The 25,296-nt window shown below is 37.4% G+C and overlaps 1 protein-coding gene across 8 annotated transcripts in view; it reads left to right on the forward strand.

The window, feature by feature from the left end:
- The window catches only part of LOC110394957 (lipoxygenase homology domain-containing protein 1), a 207,494-nt gene that overhangs the window by 89,405 nt on the left and 92,793 nt on the right, over positions 1-25,296 (forward strand). For all 8 annotated transcript variants that reach the window (XM_021389041.1, XM_021389040.1, XM_021389039.1 and 5 more), the window contains 3 exons: positions 10,892-11,117; positions 21,259-21,413; positions 22,065-22,143. In XM_021389041.1, the coding sequence (XP_021244716.1) occupies positions 10,892-11,117; positions 21,259-21,413; positions 22,065-22,143 (460 nt within the window). The remainder of the gene's footprint in view (positions 1-10,891; positions 11,118-21,258; positions 21,414-22,064; positions 22,144-25,296) is intronic.

Genomic DNA, 25,296 nt, shown 5'->3' on the forward strand with positions numbered 1-25,296 from the left:
GTAAATTCCTCCATGGGCTTCTTTAGGTTTCTACTGGCACACTGTCATGAGAACCTTTTGTTGGATCAGATAAGAAGGAAGGAGAGATTGGATAGAGATTAGAGTCAAGTCATACTTGATTGGTTAACTCAAGAGGTTTAGACTACAGATGACCTACTTCTCAAAGAAAAACTAAAGGGTTGCAACTCTGAGAGATGCTTCAGGAACATGAAATTTTATAGAGATTCTCTAATTTCCTATAAGTTCCTCCAGTTCCTATATTTCCTTCGAACCTTACCTTCTGTAATTGTTCAATCTGTAATATGTTATTTAGGTTGCAATAATTTACGCATAATAAACAGATGGAGAATCAGTGACAGATATGACAGGAATTTTTTCAGATCTTTTTTATTTTTGTTTGTCAGTTTGAAGTGTAAGTATGTAAGCTCTTGCAGGGGGAAGCTAATGGTGGACTTTCCCTTGCATTTGTTTAAGTTGCTAATGACTTGGCTAAAGTTTCCAGGTAATTATGGGTTAAGAACATTTGATATCAAAAGTGTACATCTGCCCTTCAGAGAGATATTTCTGTGGATATCCATTTGGCATCAATGACACTTTCTGTGGTCAGAGGCTTTTCTTATGAAATCTATCTTCTCATTTATGACTTCTAGGAAGTATTTGGTATCATGAAGCACATGACTAATGCATTTGTGAAACTATCCATCTTTCATTATCATTCTGCAGAAGATAAGAGAGGCAGTTAGGAGTTGGTAGTGGGAAACCAAACACACAAGATCTAATGCCAAGAAGAGGCACAGCAGCTACTTGAACTCTCCTTCTGCTGGATCCAGTTTCTACAGCAGTTATTTCTCAGTATAGGAATTTCTGGCTGAGAGAAGGAAAACCACTGCTTACTGTGAAGCAAGTGGCCTGCCTTTCTGCCATTATCTTCATAGTACCCACTGGAGCAGATATCTTTTCTAGCCCTGGTGAGGAGAAAATCCTATCCATTTCAGCCTCAGCTTCACAACAGAAATGAGCATCATACATAAGATACTGTCGCAGTATTTGTGGAGCTGATGTCTCTACCATTTCTGTTTCTACCATCATAACCCCCCTCTTCTTCTGCAGAAAGGCTGAGCAGAGAGGATAGTCAAAAAATATTTCTGCTTGATGCTCCATCCCTCCTCCTTTTTCACCGATGATTTGCTCTTCCAAATACAGCTCTAGAAAGTAGACGAACTGTACTGGAATAATCTAAACAAAAAATCAATAACAGCAGTTGCATAGAAAGTACAGTTAATGCATAGCAGTTGGGTTTCCTAAAAATAAATCATGAATATTCAGTAATCTAAAAAATAATGAGAAAAGAATTGTTAAAAGTTAAGTAAATCGAAGTGTACTCCTCTGTACACTCCTGAGATTGTGTTACTCATCTAGAACCTGATTTTCATGTTGCTTGCATTACTATATAAATAAAGTATAACTTGATTAGGCTTGTTTACCTGTGATTGCTGTTTCTGTAAGTTAGCTTAAAAACTGCTTCACCTCCAGTATTACACGGGTAGAATGTAACACTGCTACTGCCCTTAAAGATTTCTGTACGACTGTAGCATACGACATTCGATGGAGGTAATTTAATGTTGCGGAATGGGAAGAGTTCTTGTTTCCAATTGGAGCCCTAGGTTCTAGGTTCTCTTGAGATAGTTCTGTGTAAACTCCCCTATATTTGTTCTCGAGGCTTAGGGATTTTCCGAACAGATGGGAAAGTCACAGATGAACAATAGGGAGAGGGGAAAGAAAAGGAATTTAAATTTGATGGATTTTCCCTTCTGCTCAATAACTGTTACTGCATGTTCAAAGAATCTACTTCTAAGCTAAGGTTTTCTGCTTCTGTTACTTTTGAGGCATAATTTTTAGGGAATAATTTTTCTGTTGAGAGTCATTCCTCCTCCAACAGAGGGACATCAATCTACCATAGGTTGCAGCATCCATCAGAACTGTGATCTGTTTCCAGTGCATTTCTCAGTATTTCAAAAATACTGATTTTGGCAGCGTGTTGAGTTGCTCTGGACACTGAAGCTTTAATTATATTGGAAATTACATTCTCCAGAGCTGTGCGTTCTGTGTCATCATTCTTTGAAGCATGGTGAATTATCTTTTATGACTGTACTCACTGTTTGATAAAGAAATGCTTTTCCCATGTTTTAAGTTTAATGTGTGGTTTTGCCACGTATTCCCTTCTTTGTCCCAAAGAGGACTAAGCAGAAGCTTGTTAGCCTATTATCTTCCCTAAAATCCAGCCACAGTGTCTCAATTTTTATTACTTCCATACAGAAGAATTCCCTTCCTTTGAGTACAATTTCTGCTCTTCTAGTAATAATGAAGTCAGTAAAAACATGGCTGGTTCTGTAGTTCTGCTTTCAAACTGTTGTATGCTAGCCTTGTCGAGAGTGGCAGGACTTAGCTCTTCCTTAACAAAGATCCTCCCATGCTTTGCCTTGAGACATTTACTTTGCTAACACCTTTGCTATCTCTTTGGGACAATGGTGGTCCTATTGTTACTAACACTATAATAAGCTATTGAGAGAGCTGGATTTTTCCTAAGAAATCTTAAAAATCTTCACTGTGTTATAATTTATAGTCAGTGGCCATCTTATAAGGAGAATGGTTGTCCCGTGTTTGTAAGTGTGTGACATGCATGATATTTCAGGAGGATTGGACATTGGAATTCATCAAAGGAGTGAATTGCACTGCATGAGTACGTTTCTGTAGACTATGATGCTGCCTCACTGCCAGTTAAACTAGTTAAAGTTTCTTCATTTTTATGAACTACTCTATAAGCATTGGAATAGTTTATTTAGTCTGTTAGAGAAAAATGCCAGAGAATAGTATAGGTGGATGAAAAGCAGGACTCTTACTAATACTTGTAGTGACACTTCACTCACTAAATTTAGGAAATACAGCATTCCTGTGTTGAGGTTGCTACAAGTGTTAAAACCAGTTACATGTGCCTAATTCATAAATATTTTTGCTTTTCAAGTGTACCTTATGTTATATAGCATCACATGATGATTTTATGCTTAGAAGTTTATGTTTTTCATTTTGGATTCCTCCAGTTTTGAAAAAATTATTACCTTTTTAAAGTAGCTTGTACAGTAATAACTGACATTCCTTCCTTAAGATTCAGCCTTACAAAGTGCAAGGATCTTACGTTTCAGTGCATGTCTTTCATTCATTCCTGTACCCTAGATCCATATTCATTGTTTCATCAATCAAAACGGAGATGTCTAGAGTAAAATGAGAAGCAGTGCAGAGAAAACCAAATATTATAAAATAGGTTGAAACAAATCCATTTTCATGCTTTTTTTCCCATTGTTAAAATAAAAGAGACTGTAAAGAGCTCAGTGAGAATTGTTCCCAAATGAAAAGATAGTAAAAGCGACCACAAGCACTAATGTGGCCATTCACTCTCTTAACCATGGGACTGCCGATGCCTAGAACCCAGGCATAGCTTATGTCCTGCTATTTTCCAGCTGTCCCTGTTTGCCATCATGGCTGTTTTGGTCCCAAAACAGCTGAATAAAACAGAGCAGCCCAGGCTTCAGTAAGATATACTTAGGGCGCATAAAACAGACATATTGCTGGCTTTAACTCCACTTGAAACTATTCATCTCTCTACTAAATCTATATGATAACAACACGAAACTCGTTCCTTACTGAGATAAAAGGGAGAAGTATCTCTATCAGCTACATGCTGTGTACAAAGCAAAATTTATCTGGTTCCAAGAAAACAACAAAGAAGGATTTTAAAGAGCTGACAAACAACATGGGAGAAAAACACAATTCAACTCATCTTCAGGAAATGAGGGTGAGTTAACATGATGCTTCTTCTTCAGTAATTCTGCAGTAAGGGGTACTACAGTATGGTGTATACAGGAGTATATATTGTCCACTTTTGAAGTGGTTTCTTGAGAGAACTTTATGTCCTTTTAGTCAATTTCAGGTTAAATCTTTCAGCCATATATCTTTTTTCTTTTTCAGCCAATTTTCTTTTTCTACCTCTAGACAACAGAAGATGAAAACATATTAAAAAACCCTGTGTCTTGAATGTCTCCCCTCTCTCAGTTTATGCTGCCTATTTAGCTCCTCTTGTCAGCTTTAGACAGTAGTATCCGAGATTTTGTGCCTTTGGTGTCCTTTCCTAAGGGTCTCCCTGTTATGATCTCCCCCCATTTTCCCAAGTCAGTTCTACTTTTACTCATCCATACTTCTGCCTTGCCTTCCCCTAAGCCATTTTCTAGTCTATCCATATTCTTATGCCCCCTATTATCACAATATCTGAGCACTTTTCAGATGTGAATATATGACTAATATTCATGCATACTCTTACAAATATTTTTTTGTTTGGACTTGGTGTGACTTTATAAGGAGAGTATACACTTTTAAAAGTGCAGTGCTTATGCTAGACAAAGTGAGATCAATGCATCTTGCATTAAAACAAAAGATGATAAAGTTTGTGATGGCCTATTCATGATATGACTAGCTCTTTGACAGCCTTTTCATTATTTTGTCTCGTGAAAATGAATAACGCTTTTCATTATAGGTATTTTTCAGTACCAGGGAAGTCACATCTGGTTCTAACCTTGGAGATAACGATGTCAATCAGGTGATGCCCATTCTACTGAATATTGCTGAATTGCACAGTAGAGCTTATGAAGTCCAACACTCCTGCTCAAAGGAGGGTTAGCTGGAGTAGGTTTTTATTCCCATTTTTAATATTTCCCAAGATGGAGATGTCTCTACAACCTCTTCAGACAGAGAACTCTCTGTTCCAATATTTGACCACTCTCATCCATTTTTTTTCACCATATGTTTAAGTGGAATTTTACTGTATTTCAACACTTAAATTGTAATTTCAATTTGTGCCCATTGCCTCTTGTCCTGGTTATGACTGAGAAGATCCTGGCACTGTCCTCTTTGCAGCCTCCTTTCAGATATTTAAAGTATCTAAAAGGGAGCTATGAGAAAGAAGGGGGCAGACTCTTTAGTAGAATCTTTGATGATACGACAAGGGGGAATGGTTTCAAACTAAAAGATTTAGGTTGGATATAAGGAAAAAGTCTTTGACAGTGAGGGTGGTGAGACACTGGAACAAGTTGCTCAGAGATGTGGTAGAAGCCCTGTCCCTGGAGACACTCAAGGCCAGGCCGGATGGGGTTCTGAGCAACCTGATGTAGCTGTAGGTGTCCCTGTTCTTTGCAGGGGAGTTGAACCAGGTGACCTCTAAAGGTCCCTTCCAGCTTTAAGGATTTGATCCTATGATTTAAAGACGTTGATGAGATCCCCCGAGCCTTCTCTTCTCCAGGCTGAACATCCCCAGCCTTTCCTCATAGGAGAGGTGCTCCAGTCGAGTCTTCTTCATGTGCTTTCACTGGACTCTTCCCAGTTGTACTGTGAGGCCCAGAAATTGCATGCTGCACTCCAGATTTGTGTCATCAGGGATAAGTAGATGGGAAGGACCTCCCTTGTTCTGCTAGCTTCAGTCTTCCTTCTGCAGCACAGGAGGCTGTTGGCTTTCTTTGCAACAGGATAAAAACATCCTTTACTCCCTAGGAATGGAATGCAGAAAGTTAAAGTCTGGCTTGCTCACAGTAACCTATGATGTTGAGAGTAGTTATTCTATCCATTTGCTGGAAGTAATATTTTTTTTCAGATCCGAGTGATAGACGTTGCTGTAAATCCACCAGGAAATGACAGGCATATATTGCTGAAGTCAGTCCATGGTCTACCAGGTTGTTATAGAATCAACAGTCAGAAGGGGGGTAAATCAGAGATCTAGTCCTAGTCTGAGGTTTTAGATTGAGGCTACTACTCTGTATGTAGCTTTTATTAAATGAATCCCAATGTATCTTCAGACTGTTTGAAGCACTGTTATTTGTCCACCACTGTATTCTTTCTTCTGATGCATCAGCTCTTCATGCATAAGGTGCTCTTGTCTAAACACAGCATCATTCTTTTAGCATGAACCTTCATAGTGAAGGCTAAGTAAAGCTTAAGTTTACTTACATGGCCAGACCTTGCTTGAGCTTTTTTACAGACAGTGGTAGGCTGTATTTCAGCTCACACCCTCTGATAGGCAGTGTTTTGATTCCCCACCATTTTGGAAAGCTTCACATCCAGTCAAGCACTCCTGGGCTAACTTGGAAAAGTGACAGCCTCTCAGAGAAACCTCAGATATGTAAGTAGCTACATTCTCCTAATGTAGGAATTTTGTACTTGTTTTTAAGAACTGACACCTTGATATTGTAAATACACAGAGCAGGCATAACTAACAACACTGAGCAAGAAAAGATTTTTTTCCACAGCTTTAATGTAATTATTTAATCCTACTTCTTAGATGTCAATATACACTTTTTTTTTTTCATTAGGCTGTTATGTTTCTATTTGGGCAGTTATGATGTATTCTGACAAGTTCATTGACCATGATTCATGAATAGGCTGAGTTCAGACATCCAGAAATTTCAGACATGGTGTGTGGACCATGGGTACCTTGTTGGTACCCATGTTGGTACTATGGGTACACTTACCAGCTGCATCCTTGCACAGTATAAGTGTTTTCTACTTACAAAGATTTCTCCATTACATGTAGATGCTGTAGAAGTTACAGTAAAGAAGTCAATCACTTCTCTTTATTTTTGGAATCCAGATACTGCACATGACTTTTCAGAAATTCTGTTAATGAGATTGCTTTTCATGAAATTAATAACTGTCTGTCAAGCATAGCCTTTAGCAGTTGTGTTAGACACTGGGATGTTGGTGTTGCTGCTCCTTAAGTATTTACTTGTCCAAACCATTTTCATACTAGCCTGAGTTTATTTCAAAGAGTTTGCAGAATACAGTCTGTACAACAGGAATACAGTGACTTTTTTCTACTATATAAAAGAGAAATAAAGTCATCACATACATTCTTTCCACCTTTATATTGAAGTTTCTTTCCATTGAACAGTCTCTTGTAAGCTCTTACTTCACATTTCACTTTGATAAACAGCTCAAGTACTTGAAAATAGGTCATACTGACTTCACTTGAAATATCATACGTATTCTAGAGACTGAAGAATCTGTTTGCATAGCTTATTTAGAAACAGAATTGAACTCTATTCTTTGCATCCTCCTTAGAATGAACTTTGCAATAAATCTAGATTTTCATTTGTGCTTACGGATAAACTACAAAATATGAGCTTTGCTCAGCCTCAATTTCAAAAAGTAAGGCCAAGTTTTCTAAGGCACAGTTTAAAAAAAAAAGTTCTCTTTGCCTTTAGAAATAAGAGTTTAGTCATAAGCCTGTACAAAAAACAAGTAACAGTAATGAGCAAAGCATACAATTGTATTGATTAGCAGTCTAAGTTTGACTAACTACATGTAAACATATATTATATGGGTGTGACTTATCCTTATCTACCTATATTTGAAAATGAGGCATTTTTAAAAATGATATGCAGTTTTTTCAATATCATATGGTACTGATACTATAAAAAAATAATAAGTGTGATCCTGATGGATAGGGTAATATTTTTATGAGCTATCGCAGTGACGAAAAGTCCTACAAAGAGAATAGAATTACTGCTATCATTGTATTGACAAAGATATTATTATGGATATTAAGTGATGGAAGTAAAGATCTTCATGAGATCAAACTGTCCATTTCCTTTAGAGCTCATCACAAAATTTAGCACAAATCAGTTGATACAGCGGAAGAGTTTTCACAGTCAATTAACAGGTAAACTGTAAAAGATGCCATCCCTGGAGGCGTTCAAGGCCATGGCAGGGCATTAAAACTAGATGATGTGTAATGTCCCTTCAAACCCAAACCATTCTTTGATTCTATGATTTAGTCAATGCTGGAAATGAAGAAACAACCTCATGGTACATTGCTTATGTTGGCAAAAGAGTAACATTAGTTCTACCATGTTATAAGAGTATTTTAGTCTGCAGTTCACTACAAGAACAAAATTTGACTTACCTATAACACTGTTCCAGATGATAAAAGGTAACTTGGTAGTAAGTCAGTATGAGTGAGATACCAATGTGATATCTGATCTTACACGAAGATAATTTGTTCCCACCCTCAAAATTACAACAAAAGCTGAAACTGCTATTGACAACCTTGCATTAATTTCCATCCAAGAATTAGCATGATTTCTTTTGGCCAAAGAATGTCCTTAAACAATCAGTCACAAACAGAAATACTATTAAACATATTTTTAGTTTGGCAATGTTCTATGTTTACATTAATTTTTAAGAGACCTTTCAGTCACAAAAATATGCCATTACCTGTAATGGTTCTATGTCCTCCTCAATTTGTCATTCCAAAAATCTCATAATTTAAGAGAAATTAAGAGAAAAGGACACCTCATTCTCTTCCGTTCTGTAGTCAAAAGCAAACATACATTTGGCTTGATGTTTTGGACAAATTCACACTTAGTGCATGGTCATAACTTCGTTAAAATTGTTACACTATGTCCTCTTTCAGAGCATGAATGCTACAGAGGGATAGGAACAACTGAAAAGGCACAAATGCATGAATGTTTAGAGATGCTAAACAGGAAGTTAGTGAATGCAGCCAAACTGTTTGCAACCAGGAGCATCTTCTGGAGAACCATACCTGTCAACAGGGCTTTTTGTTCTGTACCAACTTTTCTGTAAACTCTCTATCAGTTTTGGTGGATTGCTGTGTTAATTATCCAGTAACAGGAAGTCCTTGCATGGTGATTAATGTTATTTTGCTTTTCCCTCTCTTTATATTTCAAATTATTATTTTTTTCCCTTGGTCAGTCAACCCATCTGCTTGTTTTTGTGAGCTTTCTTCTCCTCTCCTGTTGTATTAATGGTTTGTCAAACATCAATCGCATCTCATCTTAGATTTCCCTCCAGAAAAAAAAAAAAGCTCATTAGCATAATAGTTTAAATAAAATTATTATAGTTAAGGAAGATATGGCTTCACTTCTCAGCTGACCCACATGATACCCACTAAATATATATATGCAGGATTTTCTTATCACTAATGTTTCAGTTTGTTTCATAGCTAAATGAGTGATTAGATGCTTCAGAAGACAAAAGAGGCTCTTCGAGAGTTTCTAAGAGTCATCGTAATGAACACTGTATGCAAAGATGCCTCTGACACTCCTATTTCAACGAGGGCTATGCCAGAATTTCATTATGAGCATGAGGTCATGAAGTTTCAGTTTTTATTTACTAAATTGCCCTATAAAACCACCAGTAATAGTCAATGCCTCAATCTCAGGAGAATACCACTTTTGGTTTTTACCAATACTACATTTCATTCAGTTTTCAATAAAGGAGAAGAGTTCTTAATATTCTGTTGCAAGGCAACCTTAGCAGTCACTTGCCCACTACAGAGGTCTCTGCTTTGTGGCTGTGTGAGAGGGTTATTGTGGCAATTTAGCCTACATCTTGGCTACACTTATGATTAGCTTCAGAGAGCCTTTATCTGCTCTTGTAACTGCTGTATTAGAAGCATATTTTTAACGTGCATGGTTTCATTACAACAGTTATAATCATACACTCAGTTATCACCTCTTTAACATACTGTTTTAATATAGGAAGACCTGCTACTTTATCCGTAAGCGTGACTCTGTTCAGACTTTATACCATTAGCACCCGTGTCTTGATACTATCTTACAAGCCTGAATTGTGCCAGGTTTGTTTGAGGGAAACAAGGAAATGCTGATCAACTAAGAATACAAGAGTCTCTTTTGTGATGATTCTTATGGGCAAGAAATATCAGAGTGAAATCTCTCTGTGTCATTGCACAGGAACACTTTTCAACAAGAGTGAAAGGCATATGTCTCTAGTGTCCTGGTGATCCCCAGCTCCGCAGAGCTGAACCATATGAACCAAAGAGAAAACATTAACTTACAGTGTTGCTTTAGAAAAACCATCATAGAGGAAACTCTCATTCTGGATCAGACATCAATATTGCCTACAAGAAAAGAGCCAGAGGACTTTCATACACAAAACTTAGTTCATCATTTTTGATGATTCTGACAGTGGGAGCAATCCTGGTGTTTGTTATCTGCTTGTCCATCTGTGCCCCTCCTTTCCCCACACTACTCCTCAGTTTTTTAATGTCAAACAGTAACAAATGGGTAAAATAAACTTTTTTTTTAATTTTCCCCTTCTGTGATTTTTTTCCCCCATTCCATGAGCATCAATGAAACGAGAGCAGTTAACCTTGCTTTTGTGCTTAGGTTCCTGCCATCAGCATTGCTCAAAAAACTTCTGCAGTCCAAAACAAAGTAGTTCTTATTTCAGGGCTGCAGTATTCAATGTGACATAGCCATGTTTTATTGTTTAAATTTGCTGCGCTCTGGCGTCAGCACTTACAGAAACAGTTAACCCTGACACCAATGCACATAAAAATAGAAGACAAAGAGAAAAGTGTGCCACAGCAGACTGATAACTGGTAGGAATAGTTAATGGAGCTCTGCTCACAGTAATTCTGTGGACTGTGAAATATATCATTGCTTGCAGCATTTACTAAAGGTACTTCTGTTTGTTAAAATATTTGTATAGAATTAGAAGTTTTCATTACCACACTACCAAAAGGATTCTGTCAAGAGATCTTAAAAGGAACTGAATTGTTTGAGCCCTTTTGTCACTTTAAATAATACAGTAATCAAGTCAATTAAATTACTCTTAGACTACTTCATATGCTTTTGCTTGATTGCTCTCAAATTCATTGTATATTAAAGCTTCATTTTCTGAAGAACAGAACTCTAGTTACATGTTAGCTGCACACTTAGCTTGCATGCCCAGTGTAAGGAGGACTGTTAACAGATAATAGGATTAATTTTTTAATTCAAATCTGTGATTTTTTCTCTTGTTACAGATTAATCTCAGGGATCTTGGGCAGCTATATAAAATCCGCATTGGCCATGACAACACTGGTACTGATCCCAGCTGGTACCTGGAGGAAGTCAGACTTGAAAGACTGTCTCCTCTTTCTCAAGAAGAGATTTGTCTGCCCATAGAGGGCTGGCTTGCAGAAGATGAGGGTGAAGGTGATACGTGGAGAGAAGTGGCAATAAGAAACCCTACAAAGGAAATTTTGCCATGTACGTGCTCAGTATTTTAGATTATGTGTTCACTAGCCTCGTTCTGTGAGTACATGACAGCTTTTCATATTTCTTCCAGGGAACATTGTCGAAAAGTTAACGTAACCATGAAATAAACCCGTCCATTACAAGATGTGTTCTAGTTCAAAAGAAGTGGGGAGCGATCATCCTGCCCCACTCCCTTCCTCCTCACAATCAGAATAATAGCTATGGCCAGGGTATCTTACTCCTCTAACATTCTTGGTGTGTTAAAGTGCTCCTAAATCACTGGTAAATGCTTCTCTTTAGAGTACCTAGCCTACAAACATAAGGTAGGAAATTAAGGTGTTTCAAGGTATGTAATGTCATTTAACATCAGGTTCCTTTTTGCAAGCTTGATATCTTCCTTTCTTTTGTTGCAAAATATATTTTTTACCAGAAATCAGTGATCTGAATCGTCATTTGTACATTTTCAAATCAAACTCAAGTCACAGCCATTAACACAGAAATGGCTAGCTACAGAGTAGCACTTCTGCAACCTGAAAGTTTATCCACAGCTTTGTTGCATTCTGCTCTCTTCAAGTGAAGCAGTAAATAGCCCATCATATAAAGTTATTATTCAGACAGTCCAGGGTTTCTACAGAGGAATAGGGAGCTAGTGTAATCATTTAGCACTATGGTTTTTTTTGTATAGAATGATTTTGACATTAACAGAATGATAACGATGCAGCTGGTAGAAAATACTGTCCAACAGTGGTAAGTCTTGCAGAGATAGATGCGTTTAGGCAATTTGTATTCAAAATTAAGTAGTGATTATTGCAAGGATTCAGTGGCTTAATGTAAAATTGGGTCATCATGCAGTTAGTGAGATAAAATCATTTCAGAAGAAAATATCTAACAAGTGGAAAATCTTAAGAGAATTTAATTCTCTGGTTAAACCATAAAGACTGGTGATGTTTGAATGTTTTCAGAAGTTCCAAGGTCAAAGATGGCTACTGATCTCTGTTAAAGAGGCCAAAAGATACTGAGATACACATAAGCCACATCACCTTTCCCCTCTGCTCGTTTTCTTCTTTTTTAACTATTCTACGGAGTATTTAGTGACTTTAATAAGAGACTTCAGAAACTGGAAGTGATCAGGATGAACAAGGCCCTATGGTGCATATACCACAAGATATGCAGTTTCTTACAGTGCTGTAAAAGTCGTATGCAGCTCCAGCAGAAAAATAATGGAGAAGTCACTTAAGTTACAACAGTTAGTTCAGCATGAGAAAAGGTGAAAAATCAGGTCAGTGCTGTCAAAAGCTAGGAATATTTTTAAAACAGCAAATTTATTTAGTCTTTCTAATCATTCAATAACTGCATCTTTCATTGTTTTAGCAAAAGCATTAACTTCATTAAAATATAGGTCTCAAGATTGTATGCAAAGATATATTAGAAAGGATTTAGAAATTTCCTGAAATCGTAAGTTCTACAAATTACTTATTGATTTTAGGCACATTTAAATTGAATATCAATGTAAACTCAGCAAGGCCTCCCAAGGATTTCCTATTTAGTTTCTGAAGAACAAGCAAATGAAATACTATCCATCTGCATTTCCCATTTAAAAGCTAATTGCCTACAAGTACTGGGCAAACCACATCAAGTCATTTTCTGCAGCATAACAAATGATGTACTACTTATTGCTTAATGATAATCTGATATGATTTGGTAATTTATCTCCTGTACTTTCAGATCAATTTAGTATATTCTAGAAGTAACACATTTACATAACTATGAAAATTTTGTGCTTATGAGTAAATATAAATTTAGCTCAGAAAGCACTCTTTTTATTCTTAAATCTACTGTTATTTAACATGTTATTACTCAGCTTATTCCTTAGAAGAAAGTTTAATTTTTCACTTATCCTTTTTTTTTTTCCCCACTTAATCCAACCAGACTCTACTACCTACCCTACAAGGACCCAAAACCATGGAGCTGATTTTTTATTCCTTGTCTTTTTTTTTTTTTTCCTAGTTTCTTTTCTTCAAATTCTGATCTACTTTCAGATTCTGAGAGCTTTTGTTTAAGTGACCAGAGCACGTTGTTGAACTAGGTGATCCCTGGAGGTCTACTCCATCATAATGGCAATAGGACATGATGATCTTTAAGGTTTTTTCCAACCTGAGCAATTCTATGATTCTATGGTAATTCTCTTGGTTATTTCTCCACCTAGTCTCACTTTTTCTAGCAGTTCCAGGCATTACTTATGGTTTACCAAACTAAATGGATTGTTTCTTTGTTATTGTTGATTTAGTTTTGTATTGTGCATAATCAAGCAAAAATTGTTCAACAGTTTTCCAAGTTATGGGCATTGGAATGTGGTCATCATGTCCAGAACTAGGTAAATAGCTTAAGTGTCACTCTGTGAAAATAAGCTGAAAGCTTTATATTGGATACTTTTGGCTTAGCTTTATAGCATCACGGCATCATAGAAGTGTTAGGGGAATCCCTGCATCCCATATTTTGCCCCACACCCAGCAGTCTGAATGATGCTCTGGCACTGACTTGTTGTCATGGGTTTCACACCTGAACACTGGGGCTGAGGCTGTCCTGGGACAGCTGAGGGGATCAGACATGGTGTCAATTTGTCTGAGTCCTTAATTTGGGTTCTCACCTGCACTGGTGTCCCCATGCTGGTGTAGATGGGCTGATGGCTTCTGTGGTAGGCCTGGGAGAAGCCAGAGCAGGGTGTTATTTGGGCTCCCCCCACCACTGCTTGCACTCCTCTATGTGTGTGCAGGTGACCCTTATCACCCAACCTGTCTTCAGATAAGGCTGAACTTTTGATCTAAGGGGACACATGATACAAGAAGTTCTGAATTTTCTTACTGTTTACGTGGCTATAAACTTCAAATGAGAATGTTTGCATAGCTGAAGGAATACTGTACTGATTTGAGACAGAAGGCAAATCTTGAGGCTGAGGCAGGAAAAATTCCAGCTCAGAAGATTTAGACTTATTTTCCACTTAGGGAAATATGCACGCAAATACAGAAAGAGGTTAGGATGTGCTGACTGCCTGAAATAGTGCAAAAGATGACTGAAGCAAATAGTAATGACTCAAGCATTATCTCTACAAAATTTGTATCCATGTTTAATCACTCAGGAGGCACTGACTACTTATGTAAATAGCTAAGCTTCTCTTTCCTATTGTAAAATCGATTTGCGAATGTGCTTTTTTCAAAGTTGAAATGTTCTGAAGAATATTATCTTCTCTGTGCTACTCAGGATGAAATTGCTGGGGATGTGAAATCCTGACAATAGTTCAGAAATTTTCTTCTGTTAAGTTTCTTTATATGCATCACAAGGTTTGCTAGTTCTGTTCTTTTCTTTTTTTCTTCTTTCCTCTGAAGCAGCTGATCTTGTACAGTGGTGGAAGCAAAGTAACAGACTAGGAAGATCTGACTGTTGGTCTACTTGGGTAGTTTGAGAATTTATGTCAGAAATACAGCTGTGTTTTTGTGGCTGTTATTTGAGGCTGTGGCACTGCAGTATTACAGCTGACAGCTCACTGGAGACATTACCCCTCTTGTGTCAACCCACTCTAGGGATGTGCTGTAACTGTTGTGATAAAGTCAAGGACTGTGACCGGGAGAGTAAACGTCTGAGGTCAGAGACTCCAAACACCTTTTCCCCTTCTTCCACCTGCTCAAAAAACAGCAAAAGGAAAACATCACTGGCATATTTTCTCATCCCCAAAACTTGAGAATAATTTATGAGTAAACAGAAAGTTTCAATTTGCATTTCTCCTGCACTGCCATCTCATGGCTCTTACAGCTACAATGAGCAGATAACCTTAACACCAGACCCTTTCCCTACACATATCTTATGCTTATATACCTAAATACTGAGGCTGAACATGAAAGAACTTATTTGCATGCAAGGATCTAGCTTGAATTTCCAGTGCTAGATCCTTAGGATAACTGCATCTACTAAATCACTCAAAATTTTCCCATATGTTTTTTATAATATTGCTCTAAATACTAGGAGTAAATAGAAACAGAAGTTAGAAACTCTGATTCTGTAATTGTAATTGAAATGTCTTCAGTTGATAGGGTTTTTGTATTTACAACTCCTCAAACAATCTGTGCTTCACTTCACTAATACCTCTCAAGCCCTATCAGACATTAAGAATTTGTACCCTTTTAGACTTAATGCTGCACCAATCCATGCTTTACCCTTCCGTCATGGCAAAATGCCAAATATTATTTCTGCAGATCAAGTGGTGAGTACTAAATGATAAAATCCTATGACAGAGATTTGGTCTTTCTGTTTAATGAATCAAACTAAAATGATAATTTCATTAAAGAAAGAACATCATAGGGAAGCAAAGAGCCTGGAGCAGTACCGTGTTGCACTGCCCTGGTATGATGGATCAACATTCTTAGATGAGGACTGGATAGAAACAGTCTGACAATTTTAACGTTGTATAGTGATTACTGTCTCTCTGTGTTTTGTGTTCTTTGGCCAGTTAGTCTGTTTGCACTGGCAGACCAACAGGAGTGGATTCGTGCAGTGAAGCAGGAGATGTTAAAAACTCAGTGAGCTAAGAAACCAGTGTCCTCATCATGTGCTTTAACGGGGAGGTAAATCTGGGCTCATTCTGATTGCCAATTGGAATTATTGCCAATTTCTGGCAAGATCATCCTAATTGTTTTCCTGGAATGTATCCTTCGGTTTAGTTTCATGCAAAAAGAATCTAGTATTTTGCTCTAAACCAACAAGCAAGAAAGAAATAAGGAGGGCCAATCAGGGAATTCAGTTTCTTGATTCAAACTATTGTGCTCTTTTAAGCACACCAGTGTCACTGGACTCAGCTGCAATGTGGAGGAAAGCTATTTAATGTATGATTAATGTGATGCTTCTGTATATCTGGAATTCTTCTACTCTTAAATGGAATTCTAAAATAATGACTGTACTTTTCCTATAGTAAAATTACTGTGGAAAGAACTAGCAGTGGGACAGTAAGTTGTACTAAGTCAGCATAAAAAGACAAATATTTCTGCCGTGAAAGCTTTTCTGTTATTCTCACTGATAAATTCTTCTTCAACCCTATTATGATTATTATTTTCTCCTCTCAAAACATAAAAAATATTTATTTAGTCTTTAATGCAGAGTAAATTTTGCTGCTTGTGACTGAATTTTGTACATTACTTCTTCAGAAGGAAATGAGAGATACATTCTTGTGCTTGCAGGTAGAGGTCAAACTAACTCTTGCCATTGGTGAATGATTAGGAATATAACTTATCTTCTGTGCTGGAAACCCTGATTCAGGTGCCCAAAATTAGAAGTCTGATAGAAAGGGTTCTTTAATTTGCATTTTGTTGTCTTTTTATGCCCTTAGTTCTCATTTTCTTCATGACCAGAGAAACAGAACTTCCTTTCTCTCTCAATTTTGTCCAGGTAGTTCATGTTTTCATGTTATCAGTAGAAGCCAGAAGCTGGAGTTGGGTCGTAACAAAACACCAGAAGTCTAAAGATAATATCTTAAGCAGTAGCAGTAGTGTATTTTTACAGACTGAGCCAGTACAGGTTTGATACTTAAACACTGACTGCTCAGTGACAATTGTACTCCTTTTGGTATTAAGCACCTTTGCAATTTTTAAGCATAGTCATTATATTGATTTGGTGTCTGTCCTTCATACAGCTGTTTAGAAGCTCACCACCTCTGCCTGAAAACATTTTCTCTCTCTTCTTTCAACATTTTCATATATGCATCCCTGTCTCAGAGTTTTCCGTTTGATTATTCAGCTTATCTTAATCTACCCTTTTAAGAACTTGCAAATCTCAATCTCTTACCTTCCAAAAATTTGTTTTATTTTCTAGTGAGTGCTACCTGAGATTTCTTCCAGCCATTCTGCATTAATTAATCCTCTTATATCCTTTATCAAAGTTATTGCATTTTTCAAGATGATTGTTGTGTCACTCTGATGTGCCCCACATTAGACAAAGCTGCCTAAATGTGAGTCTAACAGGTCCCTCTGAATGCTGAAATAGTATTTCATGACTTCTGTTCAATAGTTGTCTTTATATTTTTCAATTTTTTAGTTTCTTTTTGGCCTATTTTTTTCTATCATTTTTTCCCTGTTTTTTTTTTTTCCATCTCAGTTTTCTGTTGATGTAATTTCATTAAATCAGTAGCATGTAGTAAAACAAAAATGCTGCTGCAGAGGAGAGGATCAGGCCATAGAGCTGTAATTCTCAAAGTTGTGTGATTGCTTTTTCCTACTGCTGTGAACCATGTCTCTATTTCAGATGTTGCAACAGTGGGGGCCTTAGAGTAGATCAGTTTCTCAAAGGAAATGAAACCAGATACATAGGCTGAACATATTTTCTAAGGTCTTCTTGTTTTACTATACACATGCAGCAAATAATGAACAGCAAACTACAAACAAGCAAATTTCAGGTATGGTGAGTCTTGCTATCTCAGCAGTGTATTCAGCTGATACGTTTGTTCTCCAGACTTGGTTGTATCTGTCTCAAGTGTTCATCAAACAGCTGGTACACCTTGCCTTATCTGTTATATAGTGGCATATATTGTCATTATATTTAAGCAATCCCCAGCTCAGCAGCCATTAACACTAGCATCTTTTGTGGCTGTTCTGCAATGTAGAGGAACTACTTGACAGTTTGAAAAAATTGCATCTGGTCGAGTTACACTGTACCTAGGTTTCCATTTCCAGAGAAAATATTTAACCTATGCAATCTATTTAGTGAATGCTTATCTTATGACCAAACAGTTTTCTGTAGTGGCACGTACAGGACATTTTTGGAGACTATTTTCCTTGCCTTTTATTTTTTTTAACTGCAAGTTTCCTATAAAATGTGTTGTAACATACAAGCAAGCTAAGCATTCCATTTATTATCCTAACACAGCAGCCTGATTCATAGAGTATTAAAAATTATATTATATAATATTATAAAAAATCAAAGTATAATCTGGTCTTTTTGTTAAGAGGTTCTTTTCTAAATAATGCAGATTGTGTAGCCTAAATAAATGCCAGATCTAACGTTCTCCAGATGGTGAGAGATGTATAGATGCAAGGAAAATGGAAAATATTTTTCAGTTCTTTACATTTCAATATGTACATGTTTTCTACTTCAGACTGAATTATTTAGGCTTGTGGCAATAGAAAGTACTTGATTAGATCGTTATAATCTCTCTGGTTACCAAAGAGAAGCACAGAGCTACAAAAGGATCTGTCATTTATTTAGCTCTTAACATCTTTGTGTTGTGTTATAATTGTCTCTTCTGTTCTGGTGTTTCCTGTACTTAATCCATTTGGTTTGGTGTCCCTCCTGAAGGGAAAAAATTCATTTGTATTCTCTTCTAGTAGTCATTTATTGTTAAGGAGTTTCTTAAAATAGCCTTGACTATGCTTTAAGTAGTAGTTACCGTCATGGAAGTTTTACAGTTTTGATCATGGGAATTACTTGTAGGTGTAAATAATACAAATACCAGCCTTTGTGTATAAACAGTTATGGCATAGTCAATCTTTCCTTAGCTAAGCCCTTTCCTTAGCTCCCACTGATATTTTCGTTTTTCAGAATGACAGTGTAAGAATGAAAAAGCATGAAGGAGACTTCATGTTGATCCATAGTGCCTTCCTCCACAGGTAGTCTAGCTCTGTTATTAAAATGGATGGCAATACTGAATATACTCTTTAGGTTCACATTTGGAAATGTGATCTCCCTCCTTCCCCACTCCCTGAAAGACTTTGTCCCGTTCATGTTCAGTGTGACTCTTTGCTTTCTGGAATGTTTCCTTTCATTGCATATTGTCACCCATTGTCCTCTGTCCTTTGAACAGTGTCTTACTTGTCTAGTATTATCCTGTTGTTTAACTATATGCAGCATGAATACAGCAAAAGTAATGATAAAGTGTTATGAGTAGTTGGCATCACCTTGAGCACTGTGTGTTGATTCAGGCACCTCAACATAAGAAGGGCATAAAGCTGTTAAAGAGCCTCCAAAGGAGGGCTGTGAAGATGGAGAAGGGTTTAGGGGTTGAGGTGCGTGAGTGGCAGCTGAGGTCGCTTGGTGCACTCAGCCCAGAGCAGAGGAGCTGAGGGGAATCTTCATGGCAGCTGCAGATCCTCACAAGGAGCAGAGAGGCAGCGCTGAGCTCTGCTCTCTGGGGACAGTGAGAGGGCCCGAGGGAACGGCATGGAGCTGTGTCAGGGGAGGGGCAGCTGGGGGTTAGGGAAAGGTGGTGGGCATGGAACAGGCTGCCCAGGGCAGTGGTCACATCACTGAGCTGGCAGAGTTCAAGGGGCATTTGGACAATGCTTTTGCATATAGGGTTTGATTTTTATGTGATTCTATGTGGAGCCAGGAGTTGAACTCATTGATCCTTGTGAGTCCCTTCAAAACTGAGATATTCTGTAGTTTTATGAGTCTATAACTCTATGATATAAAATAACATTTGAATATGTAGCTTAACTGTGCAAATTAACAGATCCATTTCTTTTTGTTACTTGCCAGCCATACCTCCCATTTTTTTTAACATGATTTGTTCAGTTAGACATCTTAAGACTAGTTTTTGGAAGGCTCTACTATATTTTTGAAAACATGTATTATTGAGATCGTTCATATCTCAAGCTATATGGTGATACAGTAATGCAGGGATGTGGGAGCTGCAATGAATGTTTGGAAGTGTAGAAAATAATAAAATTACTCAATTTTGGGTCACAGTTGTTGTAATAGTGACATTGAGTTGGAGGTGGTGTCCTTCCTGGTTCAGGATTATTTTGTATGAATTAACAGTTTTCTAATTTGCTTAAGCATATAATCTGTCCATCAACATTTCCTACCTACTTTTGAATACATCTGGGGTTATTTTCTGCCCTTCAGTATTTGCCATATTTTACTGCCTCTGCTGGGAATCAGAAATTACTTGTTTAGTGGTATGATGTTTAAGTCTTATAAGTTGCCTTGGGGTCCGGTGAATGAAAAATTTATAGAAATGCAAGATTCTACGAACTATTTGGTAGTTCAAGAGTAATACAACTTAATTATTTTGTAGGATTTTTTCCAGTATCAAGGATTTTCTGTTTTCAACCTACTTCCTTCTTAAAAGTAGTGTTAGGACTGTCGCTACCTTTCTTTTTTCCAAAGAGCTATTAAAATTTTGCATTACTGAAACAGTAATCTCCTCTATGATCTACTAGATAGAAGCAGAAGTGACTAGCTGTGATTAGAACAGAAACACTGTATTGCAAAATTGCCATTAAAATGTAAATAGGAACTTCTTTTTGTAAGTCAAATGAGAAAAAATGCAATGAAATATAGTAGTATGTAATTATTACAATGAGTTATTTTTAGTATAAGGATGCATATCTGGTAAACAGTGATATGACTGTGGTGAAAAATACATTAAGATAGTAACTCTGAATTATATTCCTTAATTCTTTGAAGATGTATGTTTTTCATGTGTAAGACTTTTTTCTAGACTAGAACAAGAGACATTAAAAAGTTGCAAATATATTTTAATTGAGAACTTTCTTTAAAAGAGTTAGTATACACTAGTGGTAAATGATGAAACATTCAAAAGCAGGTTGGGTGTCCACTTTTTATAACAGATGAGGAAACCCGTTCATGTTCTTGTCCACTGTTGTATGTGAGGTGAAAATCTAAAATTATGATGTTCATGATTACTATTCTTGTTATAAAATCATATTAAGGTAACCCATCACAAAATTCTGTTTTGCAAAAATCTGGAGGTTGACAATGTCTTGGTACCAGTGAAATATAACTATTGTCTGAGACTGTGCCTAAGAAACAGTTATATGGTCTCCAGATAACTTGACAAGAATGATTTTGCAAATTACATCCTGAAATCATGAATATGCAGCACAGAGCGAGAGAAGAAAATGGAGCACAAGGGAACTTTTACTAGATAGATTCTTTGAGCAGATGGACTGCTATACTCAGCATAAATGCAGTTTAGTATTTTCAGGTTTTTTTTTGTGGGGAGAATTTTGAGGTTTGAACCTACAGGGGACAGACATATGGATAGCTGTTACTAATTCCAAACTTGCGGTCTTCTGGCCAAATTTTGATGAGAAAGCTTTTGAATCTTGTATAAACTATAAGGATAATTTCAAGCTTTTTCTTCTTCTAGTGCTTGTGTATGAGATCCATGTACACACAGGTGCTAAACTTGGTGCTGAAACAGATTTTAATGTTTATATCAATCTTACTGGGACAAGAGGAGATGCTGGCAAAAGGAAGCTCCATAGATCTAAGAACAATAATGTAAAGTTTCAACATGGACAGGTGAAGTAAAATCAATGCTACTTCTGATCAATAAGAGTAGATTATGGCTTGCAAACATATGTTGAAGAAACACATACAAGAAATAAGTAAATAGAAAACATCTTTTTACTTATTTTAATACAAGTAGCTTGCTGCTTTCTCTTAGATTTTCTTTATTCAGTTACATACAGAATTACATAATATGAATAATATTTATCCGTTGATTTTGGAATAATTATTTTCTGAAAACACTGGATAGTAGAATTTGTGTAGTGCTGATTATTTATATTAGACATACAGATAAAATAGTAAAAATACCATTTTTGTTCTCCTGAACAGATCATTATGAATTTTAGAATCAAGCTCTAAATCCTTATTCCAAGAATTTTTCCAGTCTTGGTGAGGCAGAAATGGCTAGAAAATGTTAGATAAAGATGACCAAAACATTTTTGCATTTAATCATTGTGTCATGCCAAAGGAATCAAGTGCTGTTCTGTGGAATATTTTTTAAGGTGTTATTCACCTTGGAAAATTTTCTTACCTTGGCCCTGTCTGCCCAAGACCAATATAAGAAACCCATTTTTATTCTGCAAAAGGAAAAAAAAATAACCAAATTCTTAAAATGATAGTTGTGGTTATGATGTTTTTTATTTTCCTTGTATGTTTCCACAGATGGATATTTTCTTCATAAAGGCTGTCTCACTTGGAGACTTGGAGAAAGTTCTGATTAGCCATGATGGAGCTGGTCCAGGTAGGATTTAACTTCCTAGAGACCAATCTCTTTTCAAGTCCTTTTTAAACATAATGCATGTTATTTATATTGCATCCTTCATTCAAAATGGGACAGAAGGTCTTACAGTGATAAAAAGTCTTCCTGCAGAGCAATCACGGTGATGGGATGGTGAAAAACAGTGGCAATGGTCAGTAAAGAGGAAATGGATTTAACGTCAAATAATCCTCACGGTTATCTAAGTTTATTTATAGCAGAACACTATTCATTTGCATATAAAAAATTCATGACAATGTTGCTCACAAAAGTAAAATAATCTTTCATTAGACAGAGTAAAGACCAAATGGAATAGAAATAAAGATGTTCAACATCTACTTTACTACCAATCAAATTTTGAATAGCTATAGCCTTATTTCTTTGCTGCTTTGAGCAACAGAAGATTTCATTAATTTAATCTGTGCAAGTCAATGTGGATTTGCTCCAGTACGTGGCATAGCATTCACCTTGTAGTGTTTTCAGAAAAAAAGGAGAAAATTTTGCACAGAGAATAATTTTTGATACAGGCCCTTGAGTTGCACATATCTGGAATGATGTAATTTAAGAGAAGGCTGGTATTTAAAAGCACTGAAGACATAAACACTGCAAATGTGTTTGCAGGTTAGTAGCTATGAAGAGACACTTTTCATAGAATCATAGAATGGCCTGGGTTGAAAAGGGTCTCAGAGAATCATCTAGTTTCAACCCCTCTGCTAAGTACAGGGTTGCCAACCACTAGACCAGGCTGTCCAGAGCCACATCCAGCCTGGCCTTGAATGCCTCCAGGGACCGGGCATCCACAACCTCCTTGGGCAACCTGTTCCAGCGTGTCACCACCCTCTGAGTGAAAAACTTCCTCCGAATAGCTAACCTAAATCTCCTGTGTCTTAGTTTAAAACCATTCCCCCTTAAAACCATTCCCCCCTTTTAAATAGACAGAAATGTTTTTAAAGCTGCTCAAGGCTACATTTGATACTAGATCAGGAAAAGACCTTCACTCTCTTCTGAAATGACCTCAAGCAATGGCCAGTATGATGACTGTGCTGTCCAAGGCACTGAGACTTGTGACTGTTATAGAAGTAGCCTTAGTGTTTGGCCTTGGTATAGAGTGTAAATCTGATTCTCAAATATTTGTAATTCTCTAGAGTTTCAGCAATGCGGATGATTGCACCTGAGAGTTCCATATCCTTGAAAGCCGGTACATAACTGAGAAGGCAGTGTGGTAGAGTCTACCTTCACTCTGTTCCCTAGTACACATAGTATATTCTCCATCTCTTCCCTCACTTGTCCCATAATAGGGAGCACAGCTATATCACAGGATCAGTATTACAAATCTATATTTCAAATGGATTTCAAAATCTCTCTTATTGGAGAATCGTCTAAACAGGAACATGGATTGAATTCCCTGTTTGATAACATTTTTACCTAGGTAATTAAAATTGTTGATTGTACTCAGTACAGACAGATCTCACAAGTTGCTTTTGATCTCTGTCCCAGACTAACCTGAAACAAGCCTGAGCTGACTGGAAGTGGGGTAAGGCAAGGGATGAAAACTAGAAAACTGGTAATTCAGGAGACAGGCCATCTACAGAAACAGTCATTTGGGGGTGAGAAAAGGAACGTGTTCCTTTAGAGATGGGGCTATCCATTGTTCTAATCATATCACCTGCCCGAGTGATAGGGCAGAAGGTCTTTAGTCTTAATTTGAGAACTATCCTGGAAGGATCACAAAATATATGCTTTCTTTAAGGTAGGGGAGAGAGTCACATCTGCAAGGTTTAGGATCAGAGTCACAATCATTTTTTGCAGGTTTCTTTTCATGACTGGCAAATGCTCTTGTAATCATCTGGTTTATGTGCCTTTGGGAGACTAGTCTTAGCTTTCTCAGTGTTAAGAGTGTTTGGAACCTTCTACAATGCAGCGTCCTTTCTGTCAACTCTGCTGAAAGGCTCCTAGACTACAAGGCATAAATCTCTAACTACAATGACTGAACAAATACAAGGAATTTTGTGTTAGACAGCAGGGTTCTGGTGGTGGCCAGGTGTGAGTCACTAAATGATGTCTTATCTGCTGAAAGATCCATGTCCTTCCATACATTCCTGCACATTTGTACAATTAGTGCCTTTCTTCTTTTTTATCTGTTTCAAAGTGCCCTATCTGTTTGCTTGAGAATCTTGGCCAGGCCAGTATGTGGGAACATCTGAGCTCTGGTTGAGGTATAGGAGGATGGTAGAGGGAGCTTGCAGTCTCCAAATGTGCCATGCACCTGAATCATGAAGGGGAACTGCAGTTCTGCTCCATGCACTTACCCTTTCCATGGGATGAAGATGGCTGACTTCTAGGGACTTTCCAGACCTGGATGCAGACAGGAAGGCACAGCATGAATAAGACAGCTGTTTGCTTCTGACCAAAATATCCCTCCCTCCCAAAATATGCTGTTTTGCTTCAATATGCTAACAAATAATGGTATGACGCAGGCAGTACCATGTGAGACGTATGACAAGTTGTGAGCAGTGCAGACACAGTGAAAACAGTATTTGAAAACGGCTTTGCAGGAGAACTATACCAGTCACTAGTATGATTATTGGATTATGCCATAACTGTATGGTTATTGGAAATAACAGTATGGTTATTGGAAATTATCAAAAAGAACAGCATGGATGTGGCAGTTGTTACCACTGTCCTGTTATTAGCAAGTCTCAGTTAATTTTGCAATGGCCAGCCCCATTAGTGCAGACAGAAACTCAGCACTCACGCAGGCATAAACAGGATAAATGGTCTCAGCCTATTCCCCTCTCCAACTGATCAGAATGGTGGTCTGTAAATGGAAAATATATACACATATACAGTATGGTTATATGAGGCACCTAGTAGCTGGTCTTAGACACTCATTCTGCCCAGTAATGGCTCTGCATCCTCACTCTCCTCAGCTGCTGGCATCTGGGCCAGCCAGACCCTGAGGTCCACACACCCAATCCAGCTGCAGGTACAGATCCAGATCTCCAAGCACACACAGACACCTCTCTAGATCCACAGACTCTGAATCCCTCCAGTAAATAGAAACACATGTAGGCACACACACACATCTCTCAGGCAATCCCTTACACTCAACAGTCTTGCTGTCAGTTGGCACAGACC

This window comes from Numida meleagris, chromosome 2, assembly GCF_002078875.1.
Source record: "Numida meleagris isolate 19003 breed g44 Domestic line chromosome 2, NumMel1.0, whole genome shotgun sequence".
In the NCBI taxonomy this organism is placed as follows: domain Eukaryota; kingdom Metazoa; phylum Chordata; class Aves; order Galliformes; family Numididae; genus Numida; species Numida meleagris.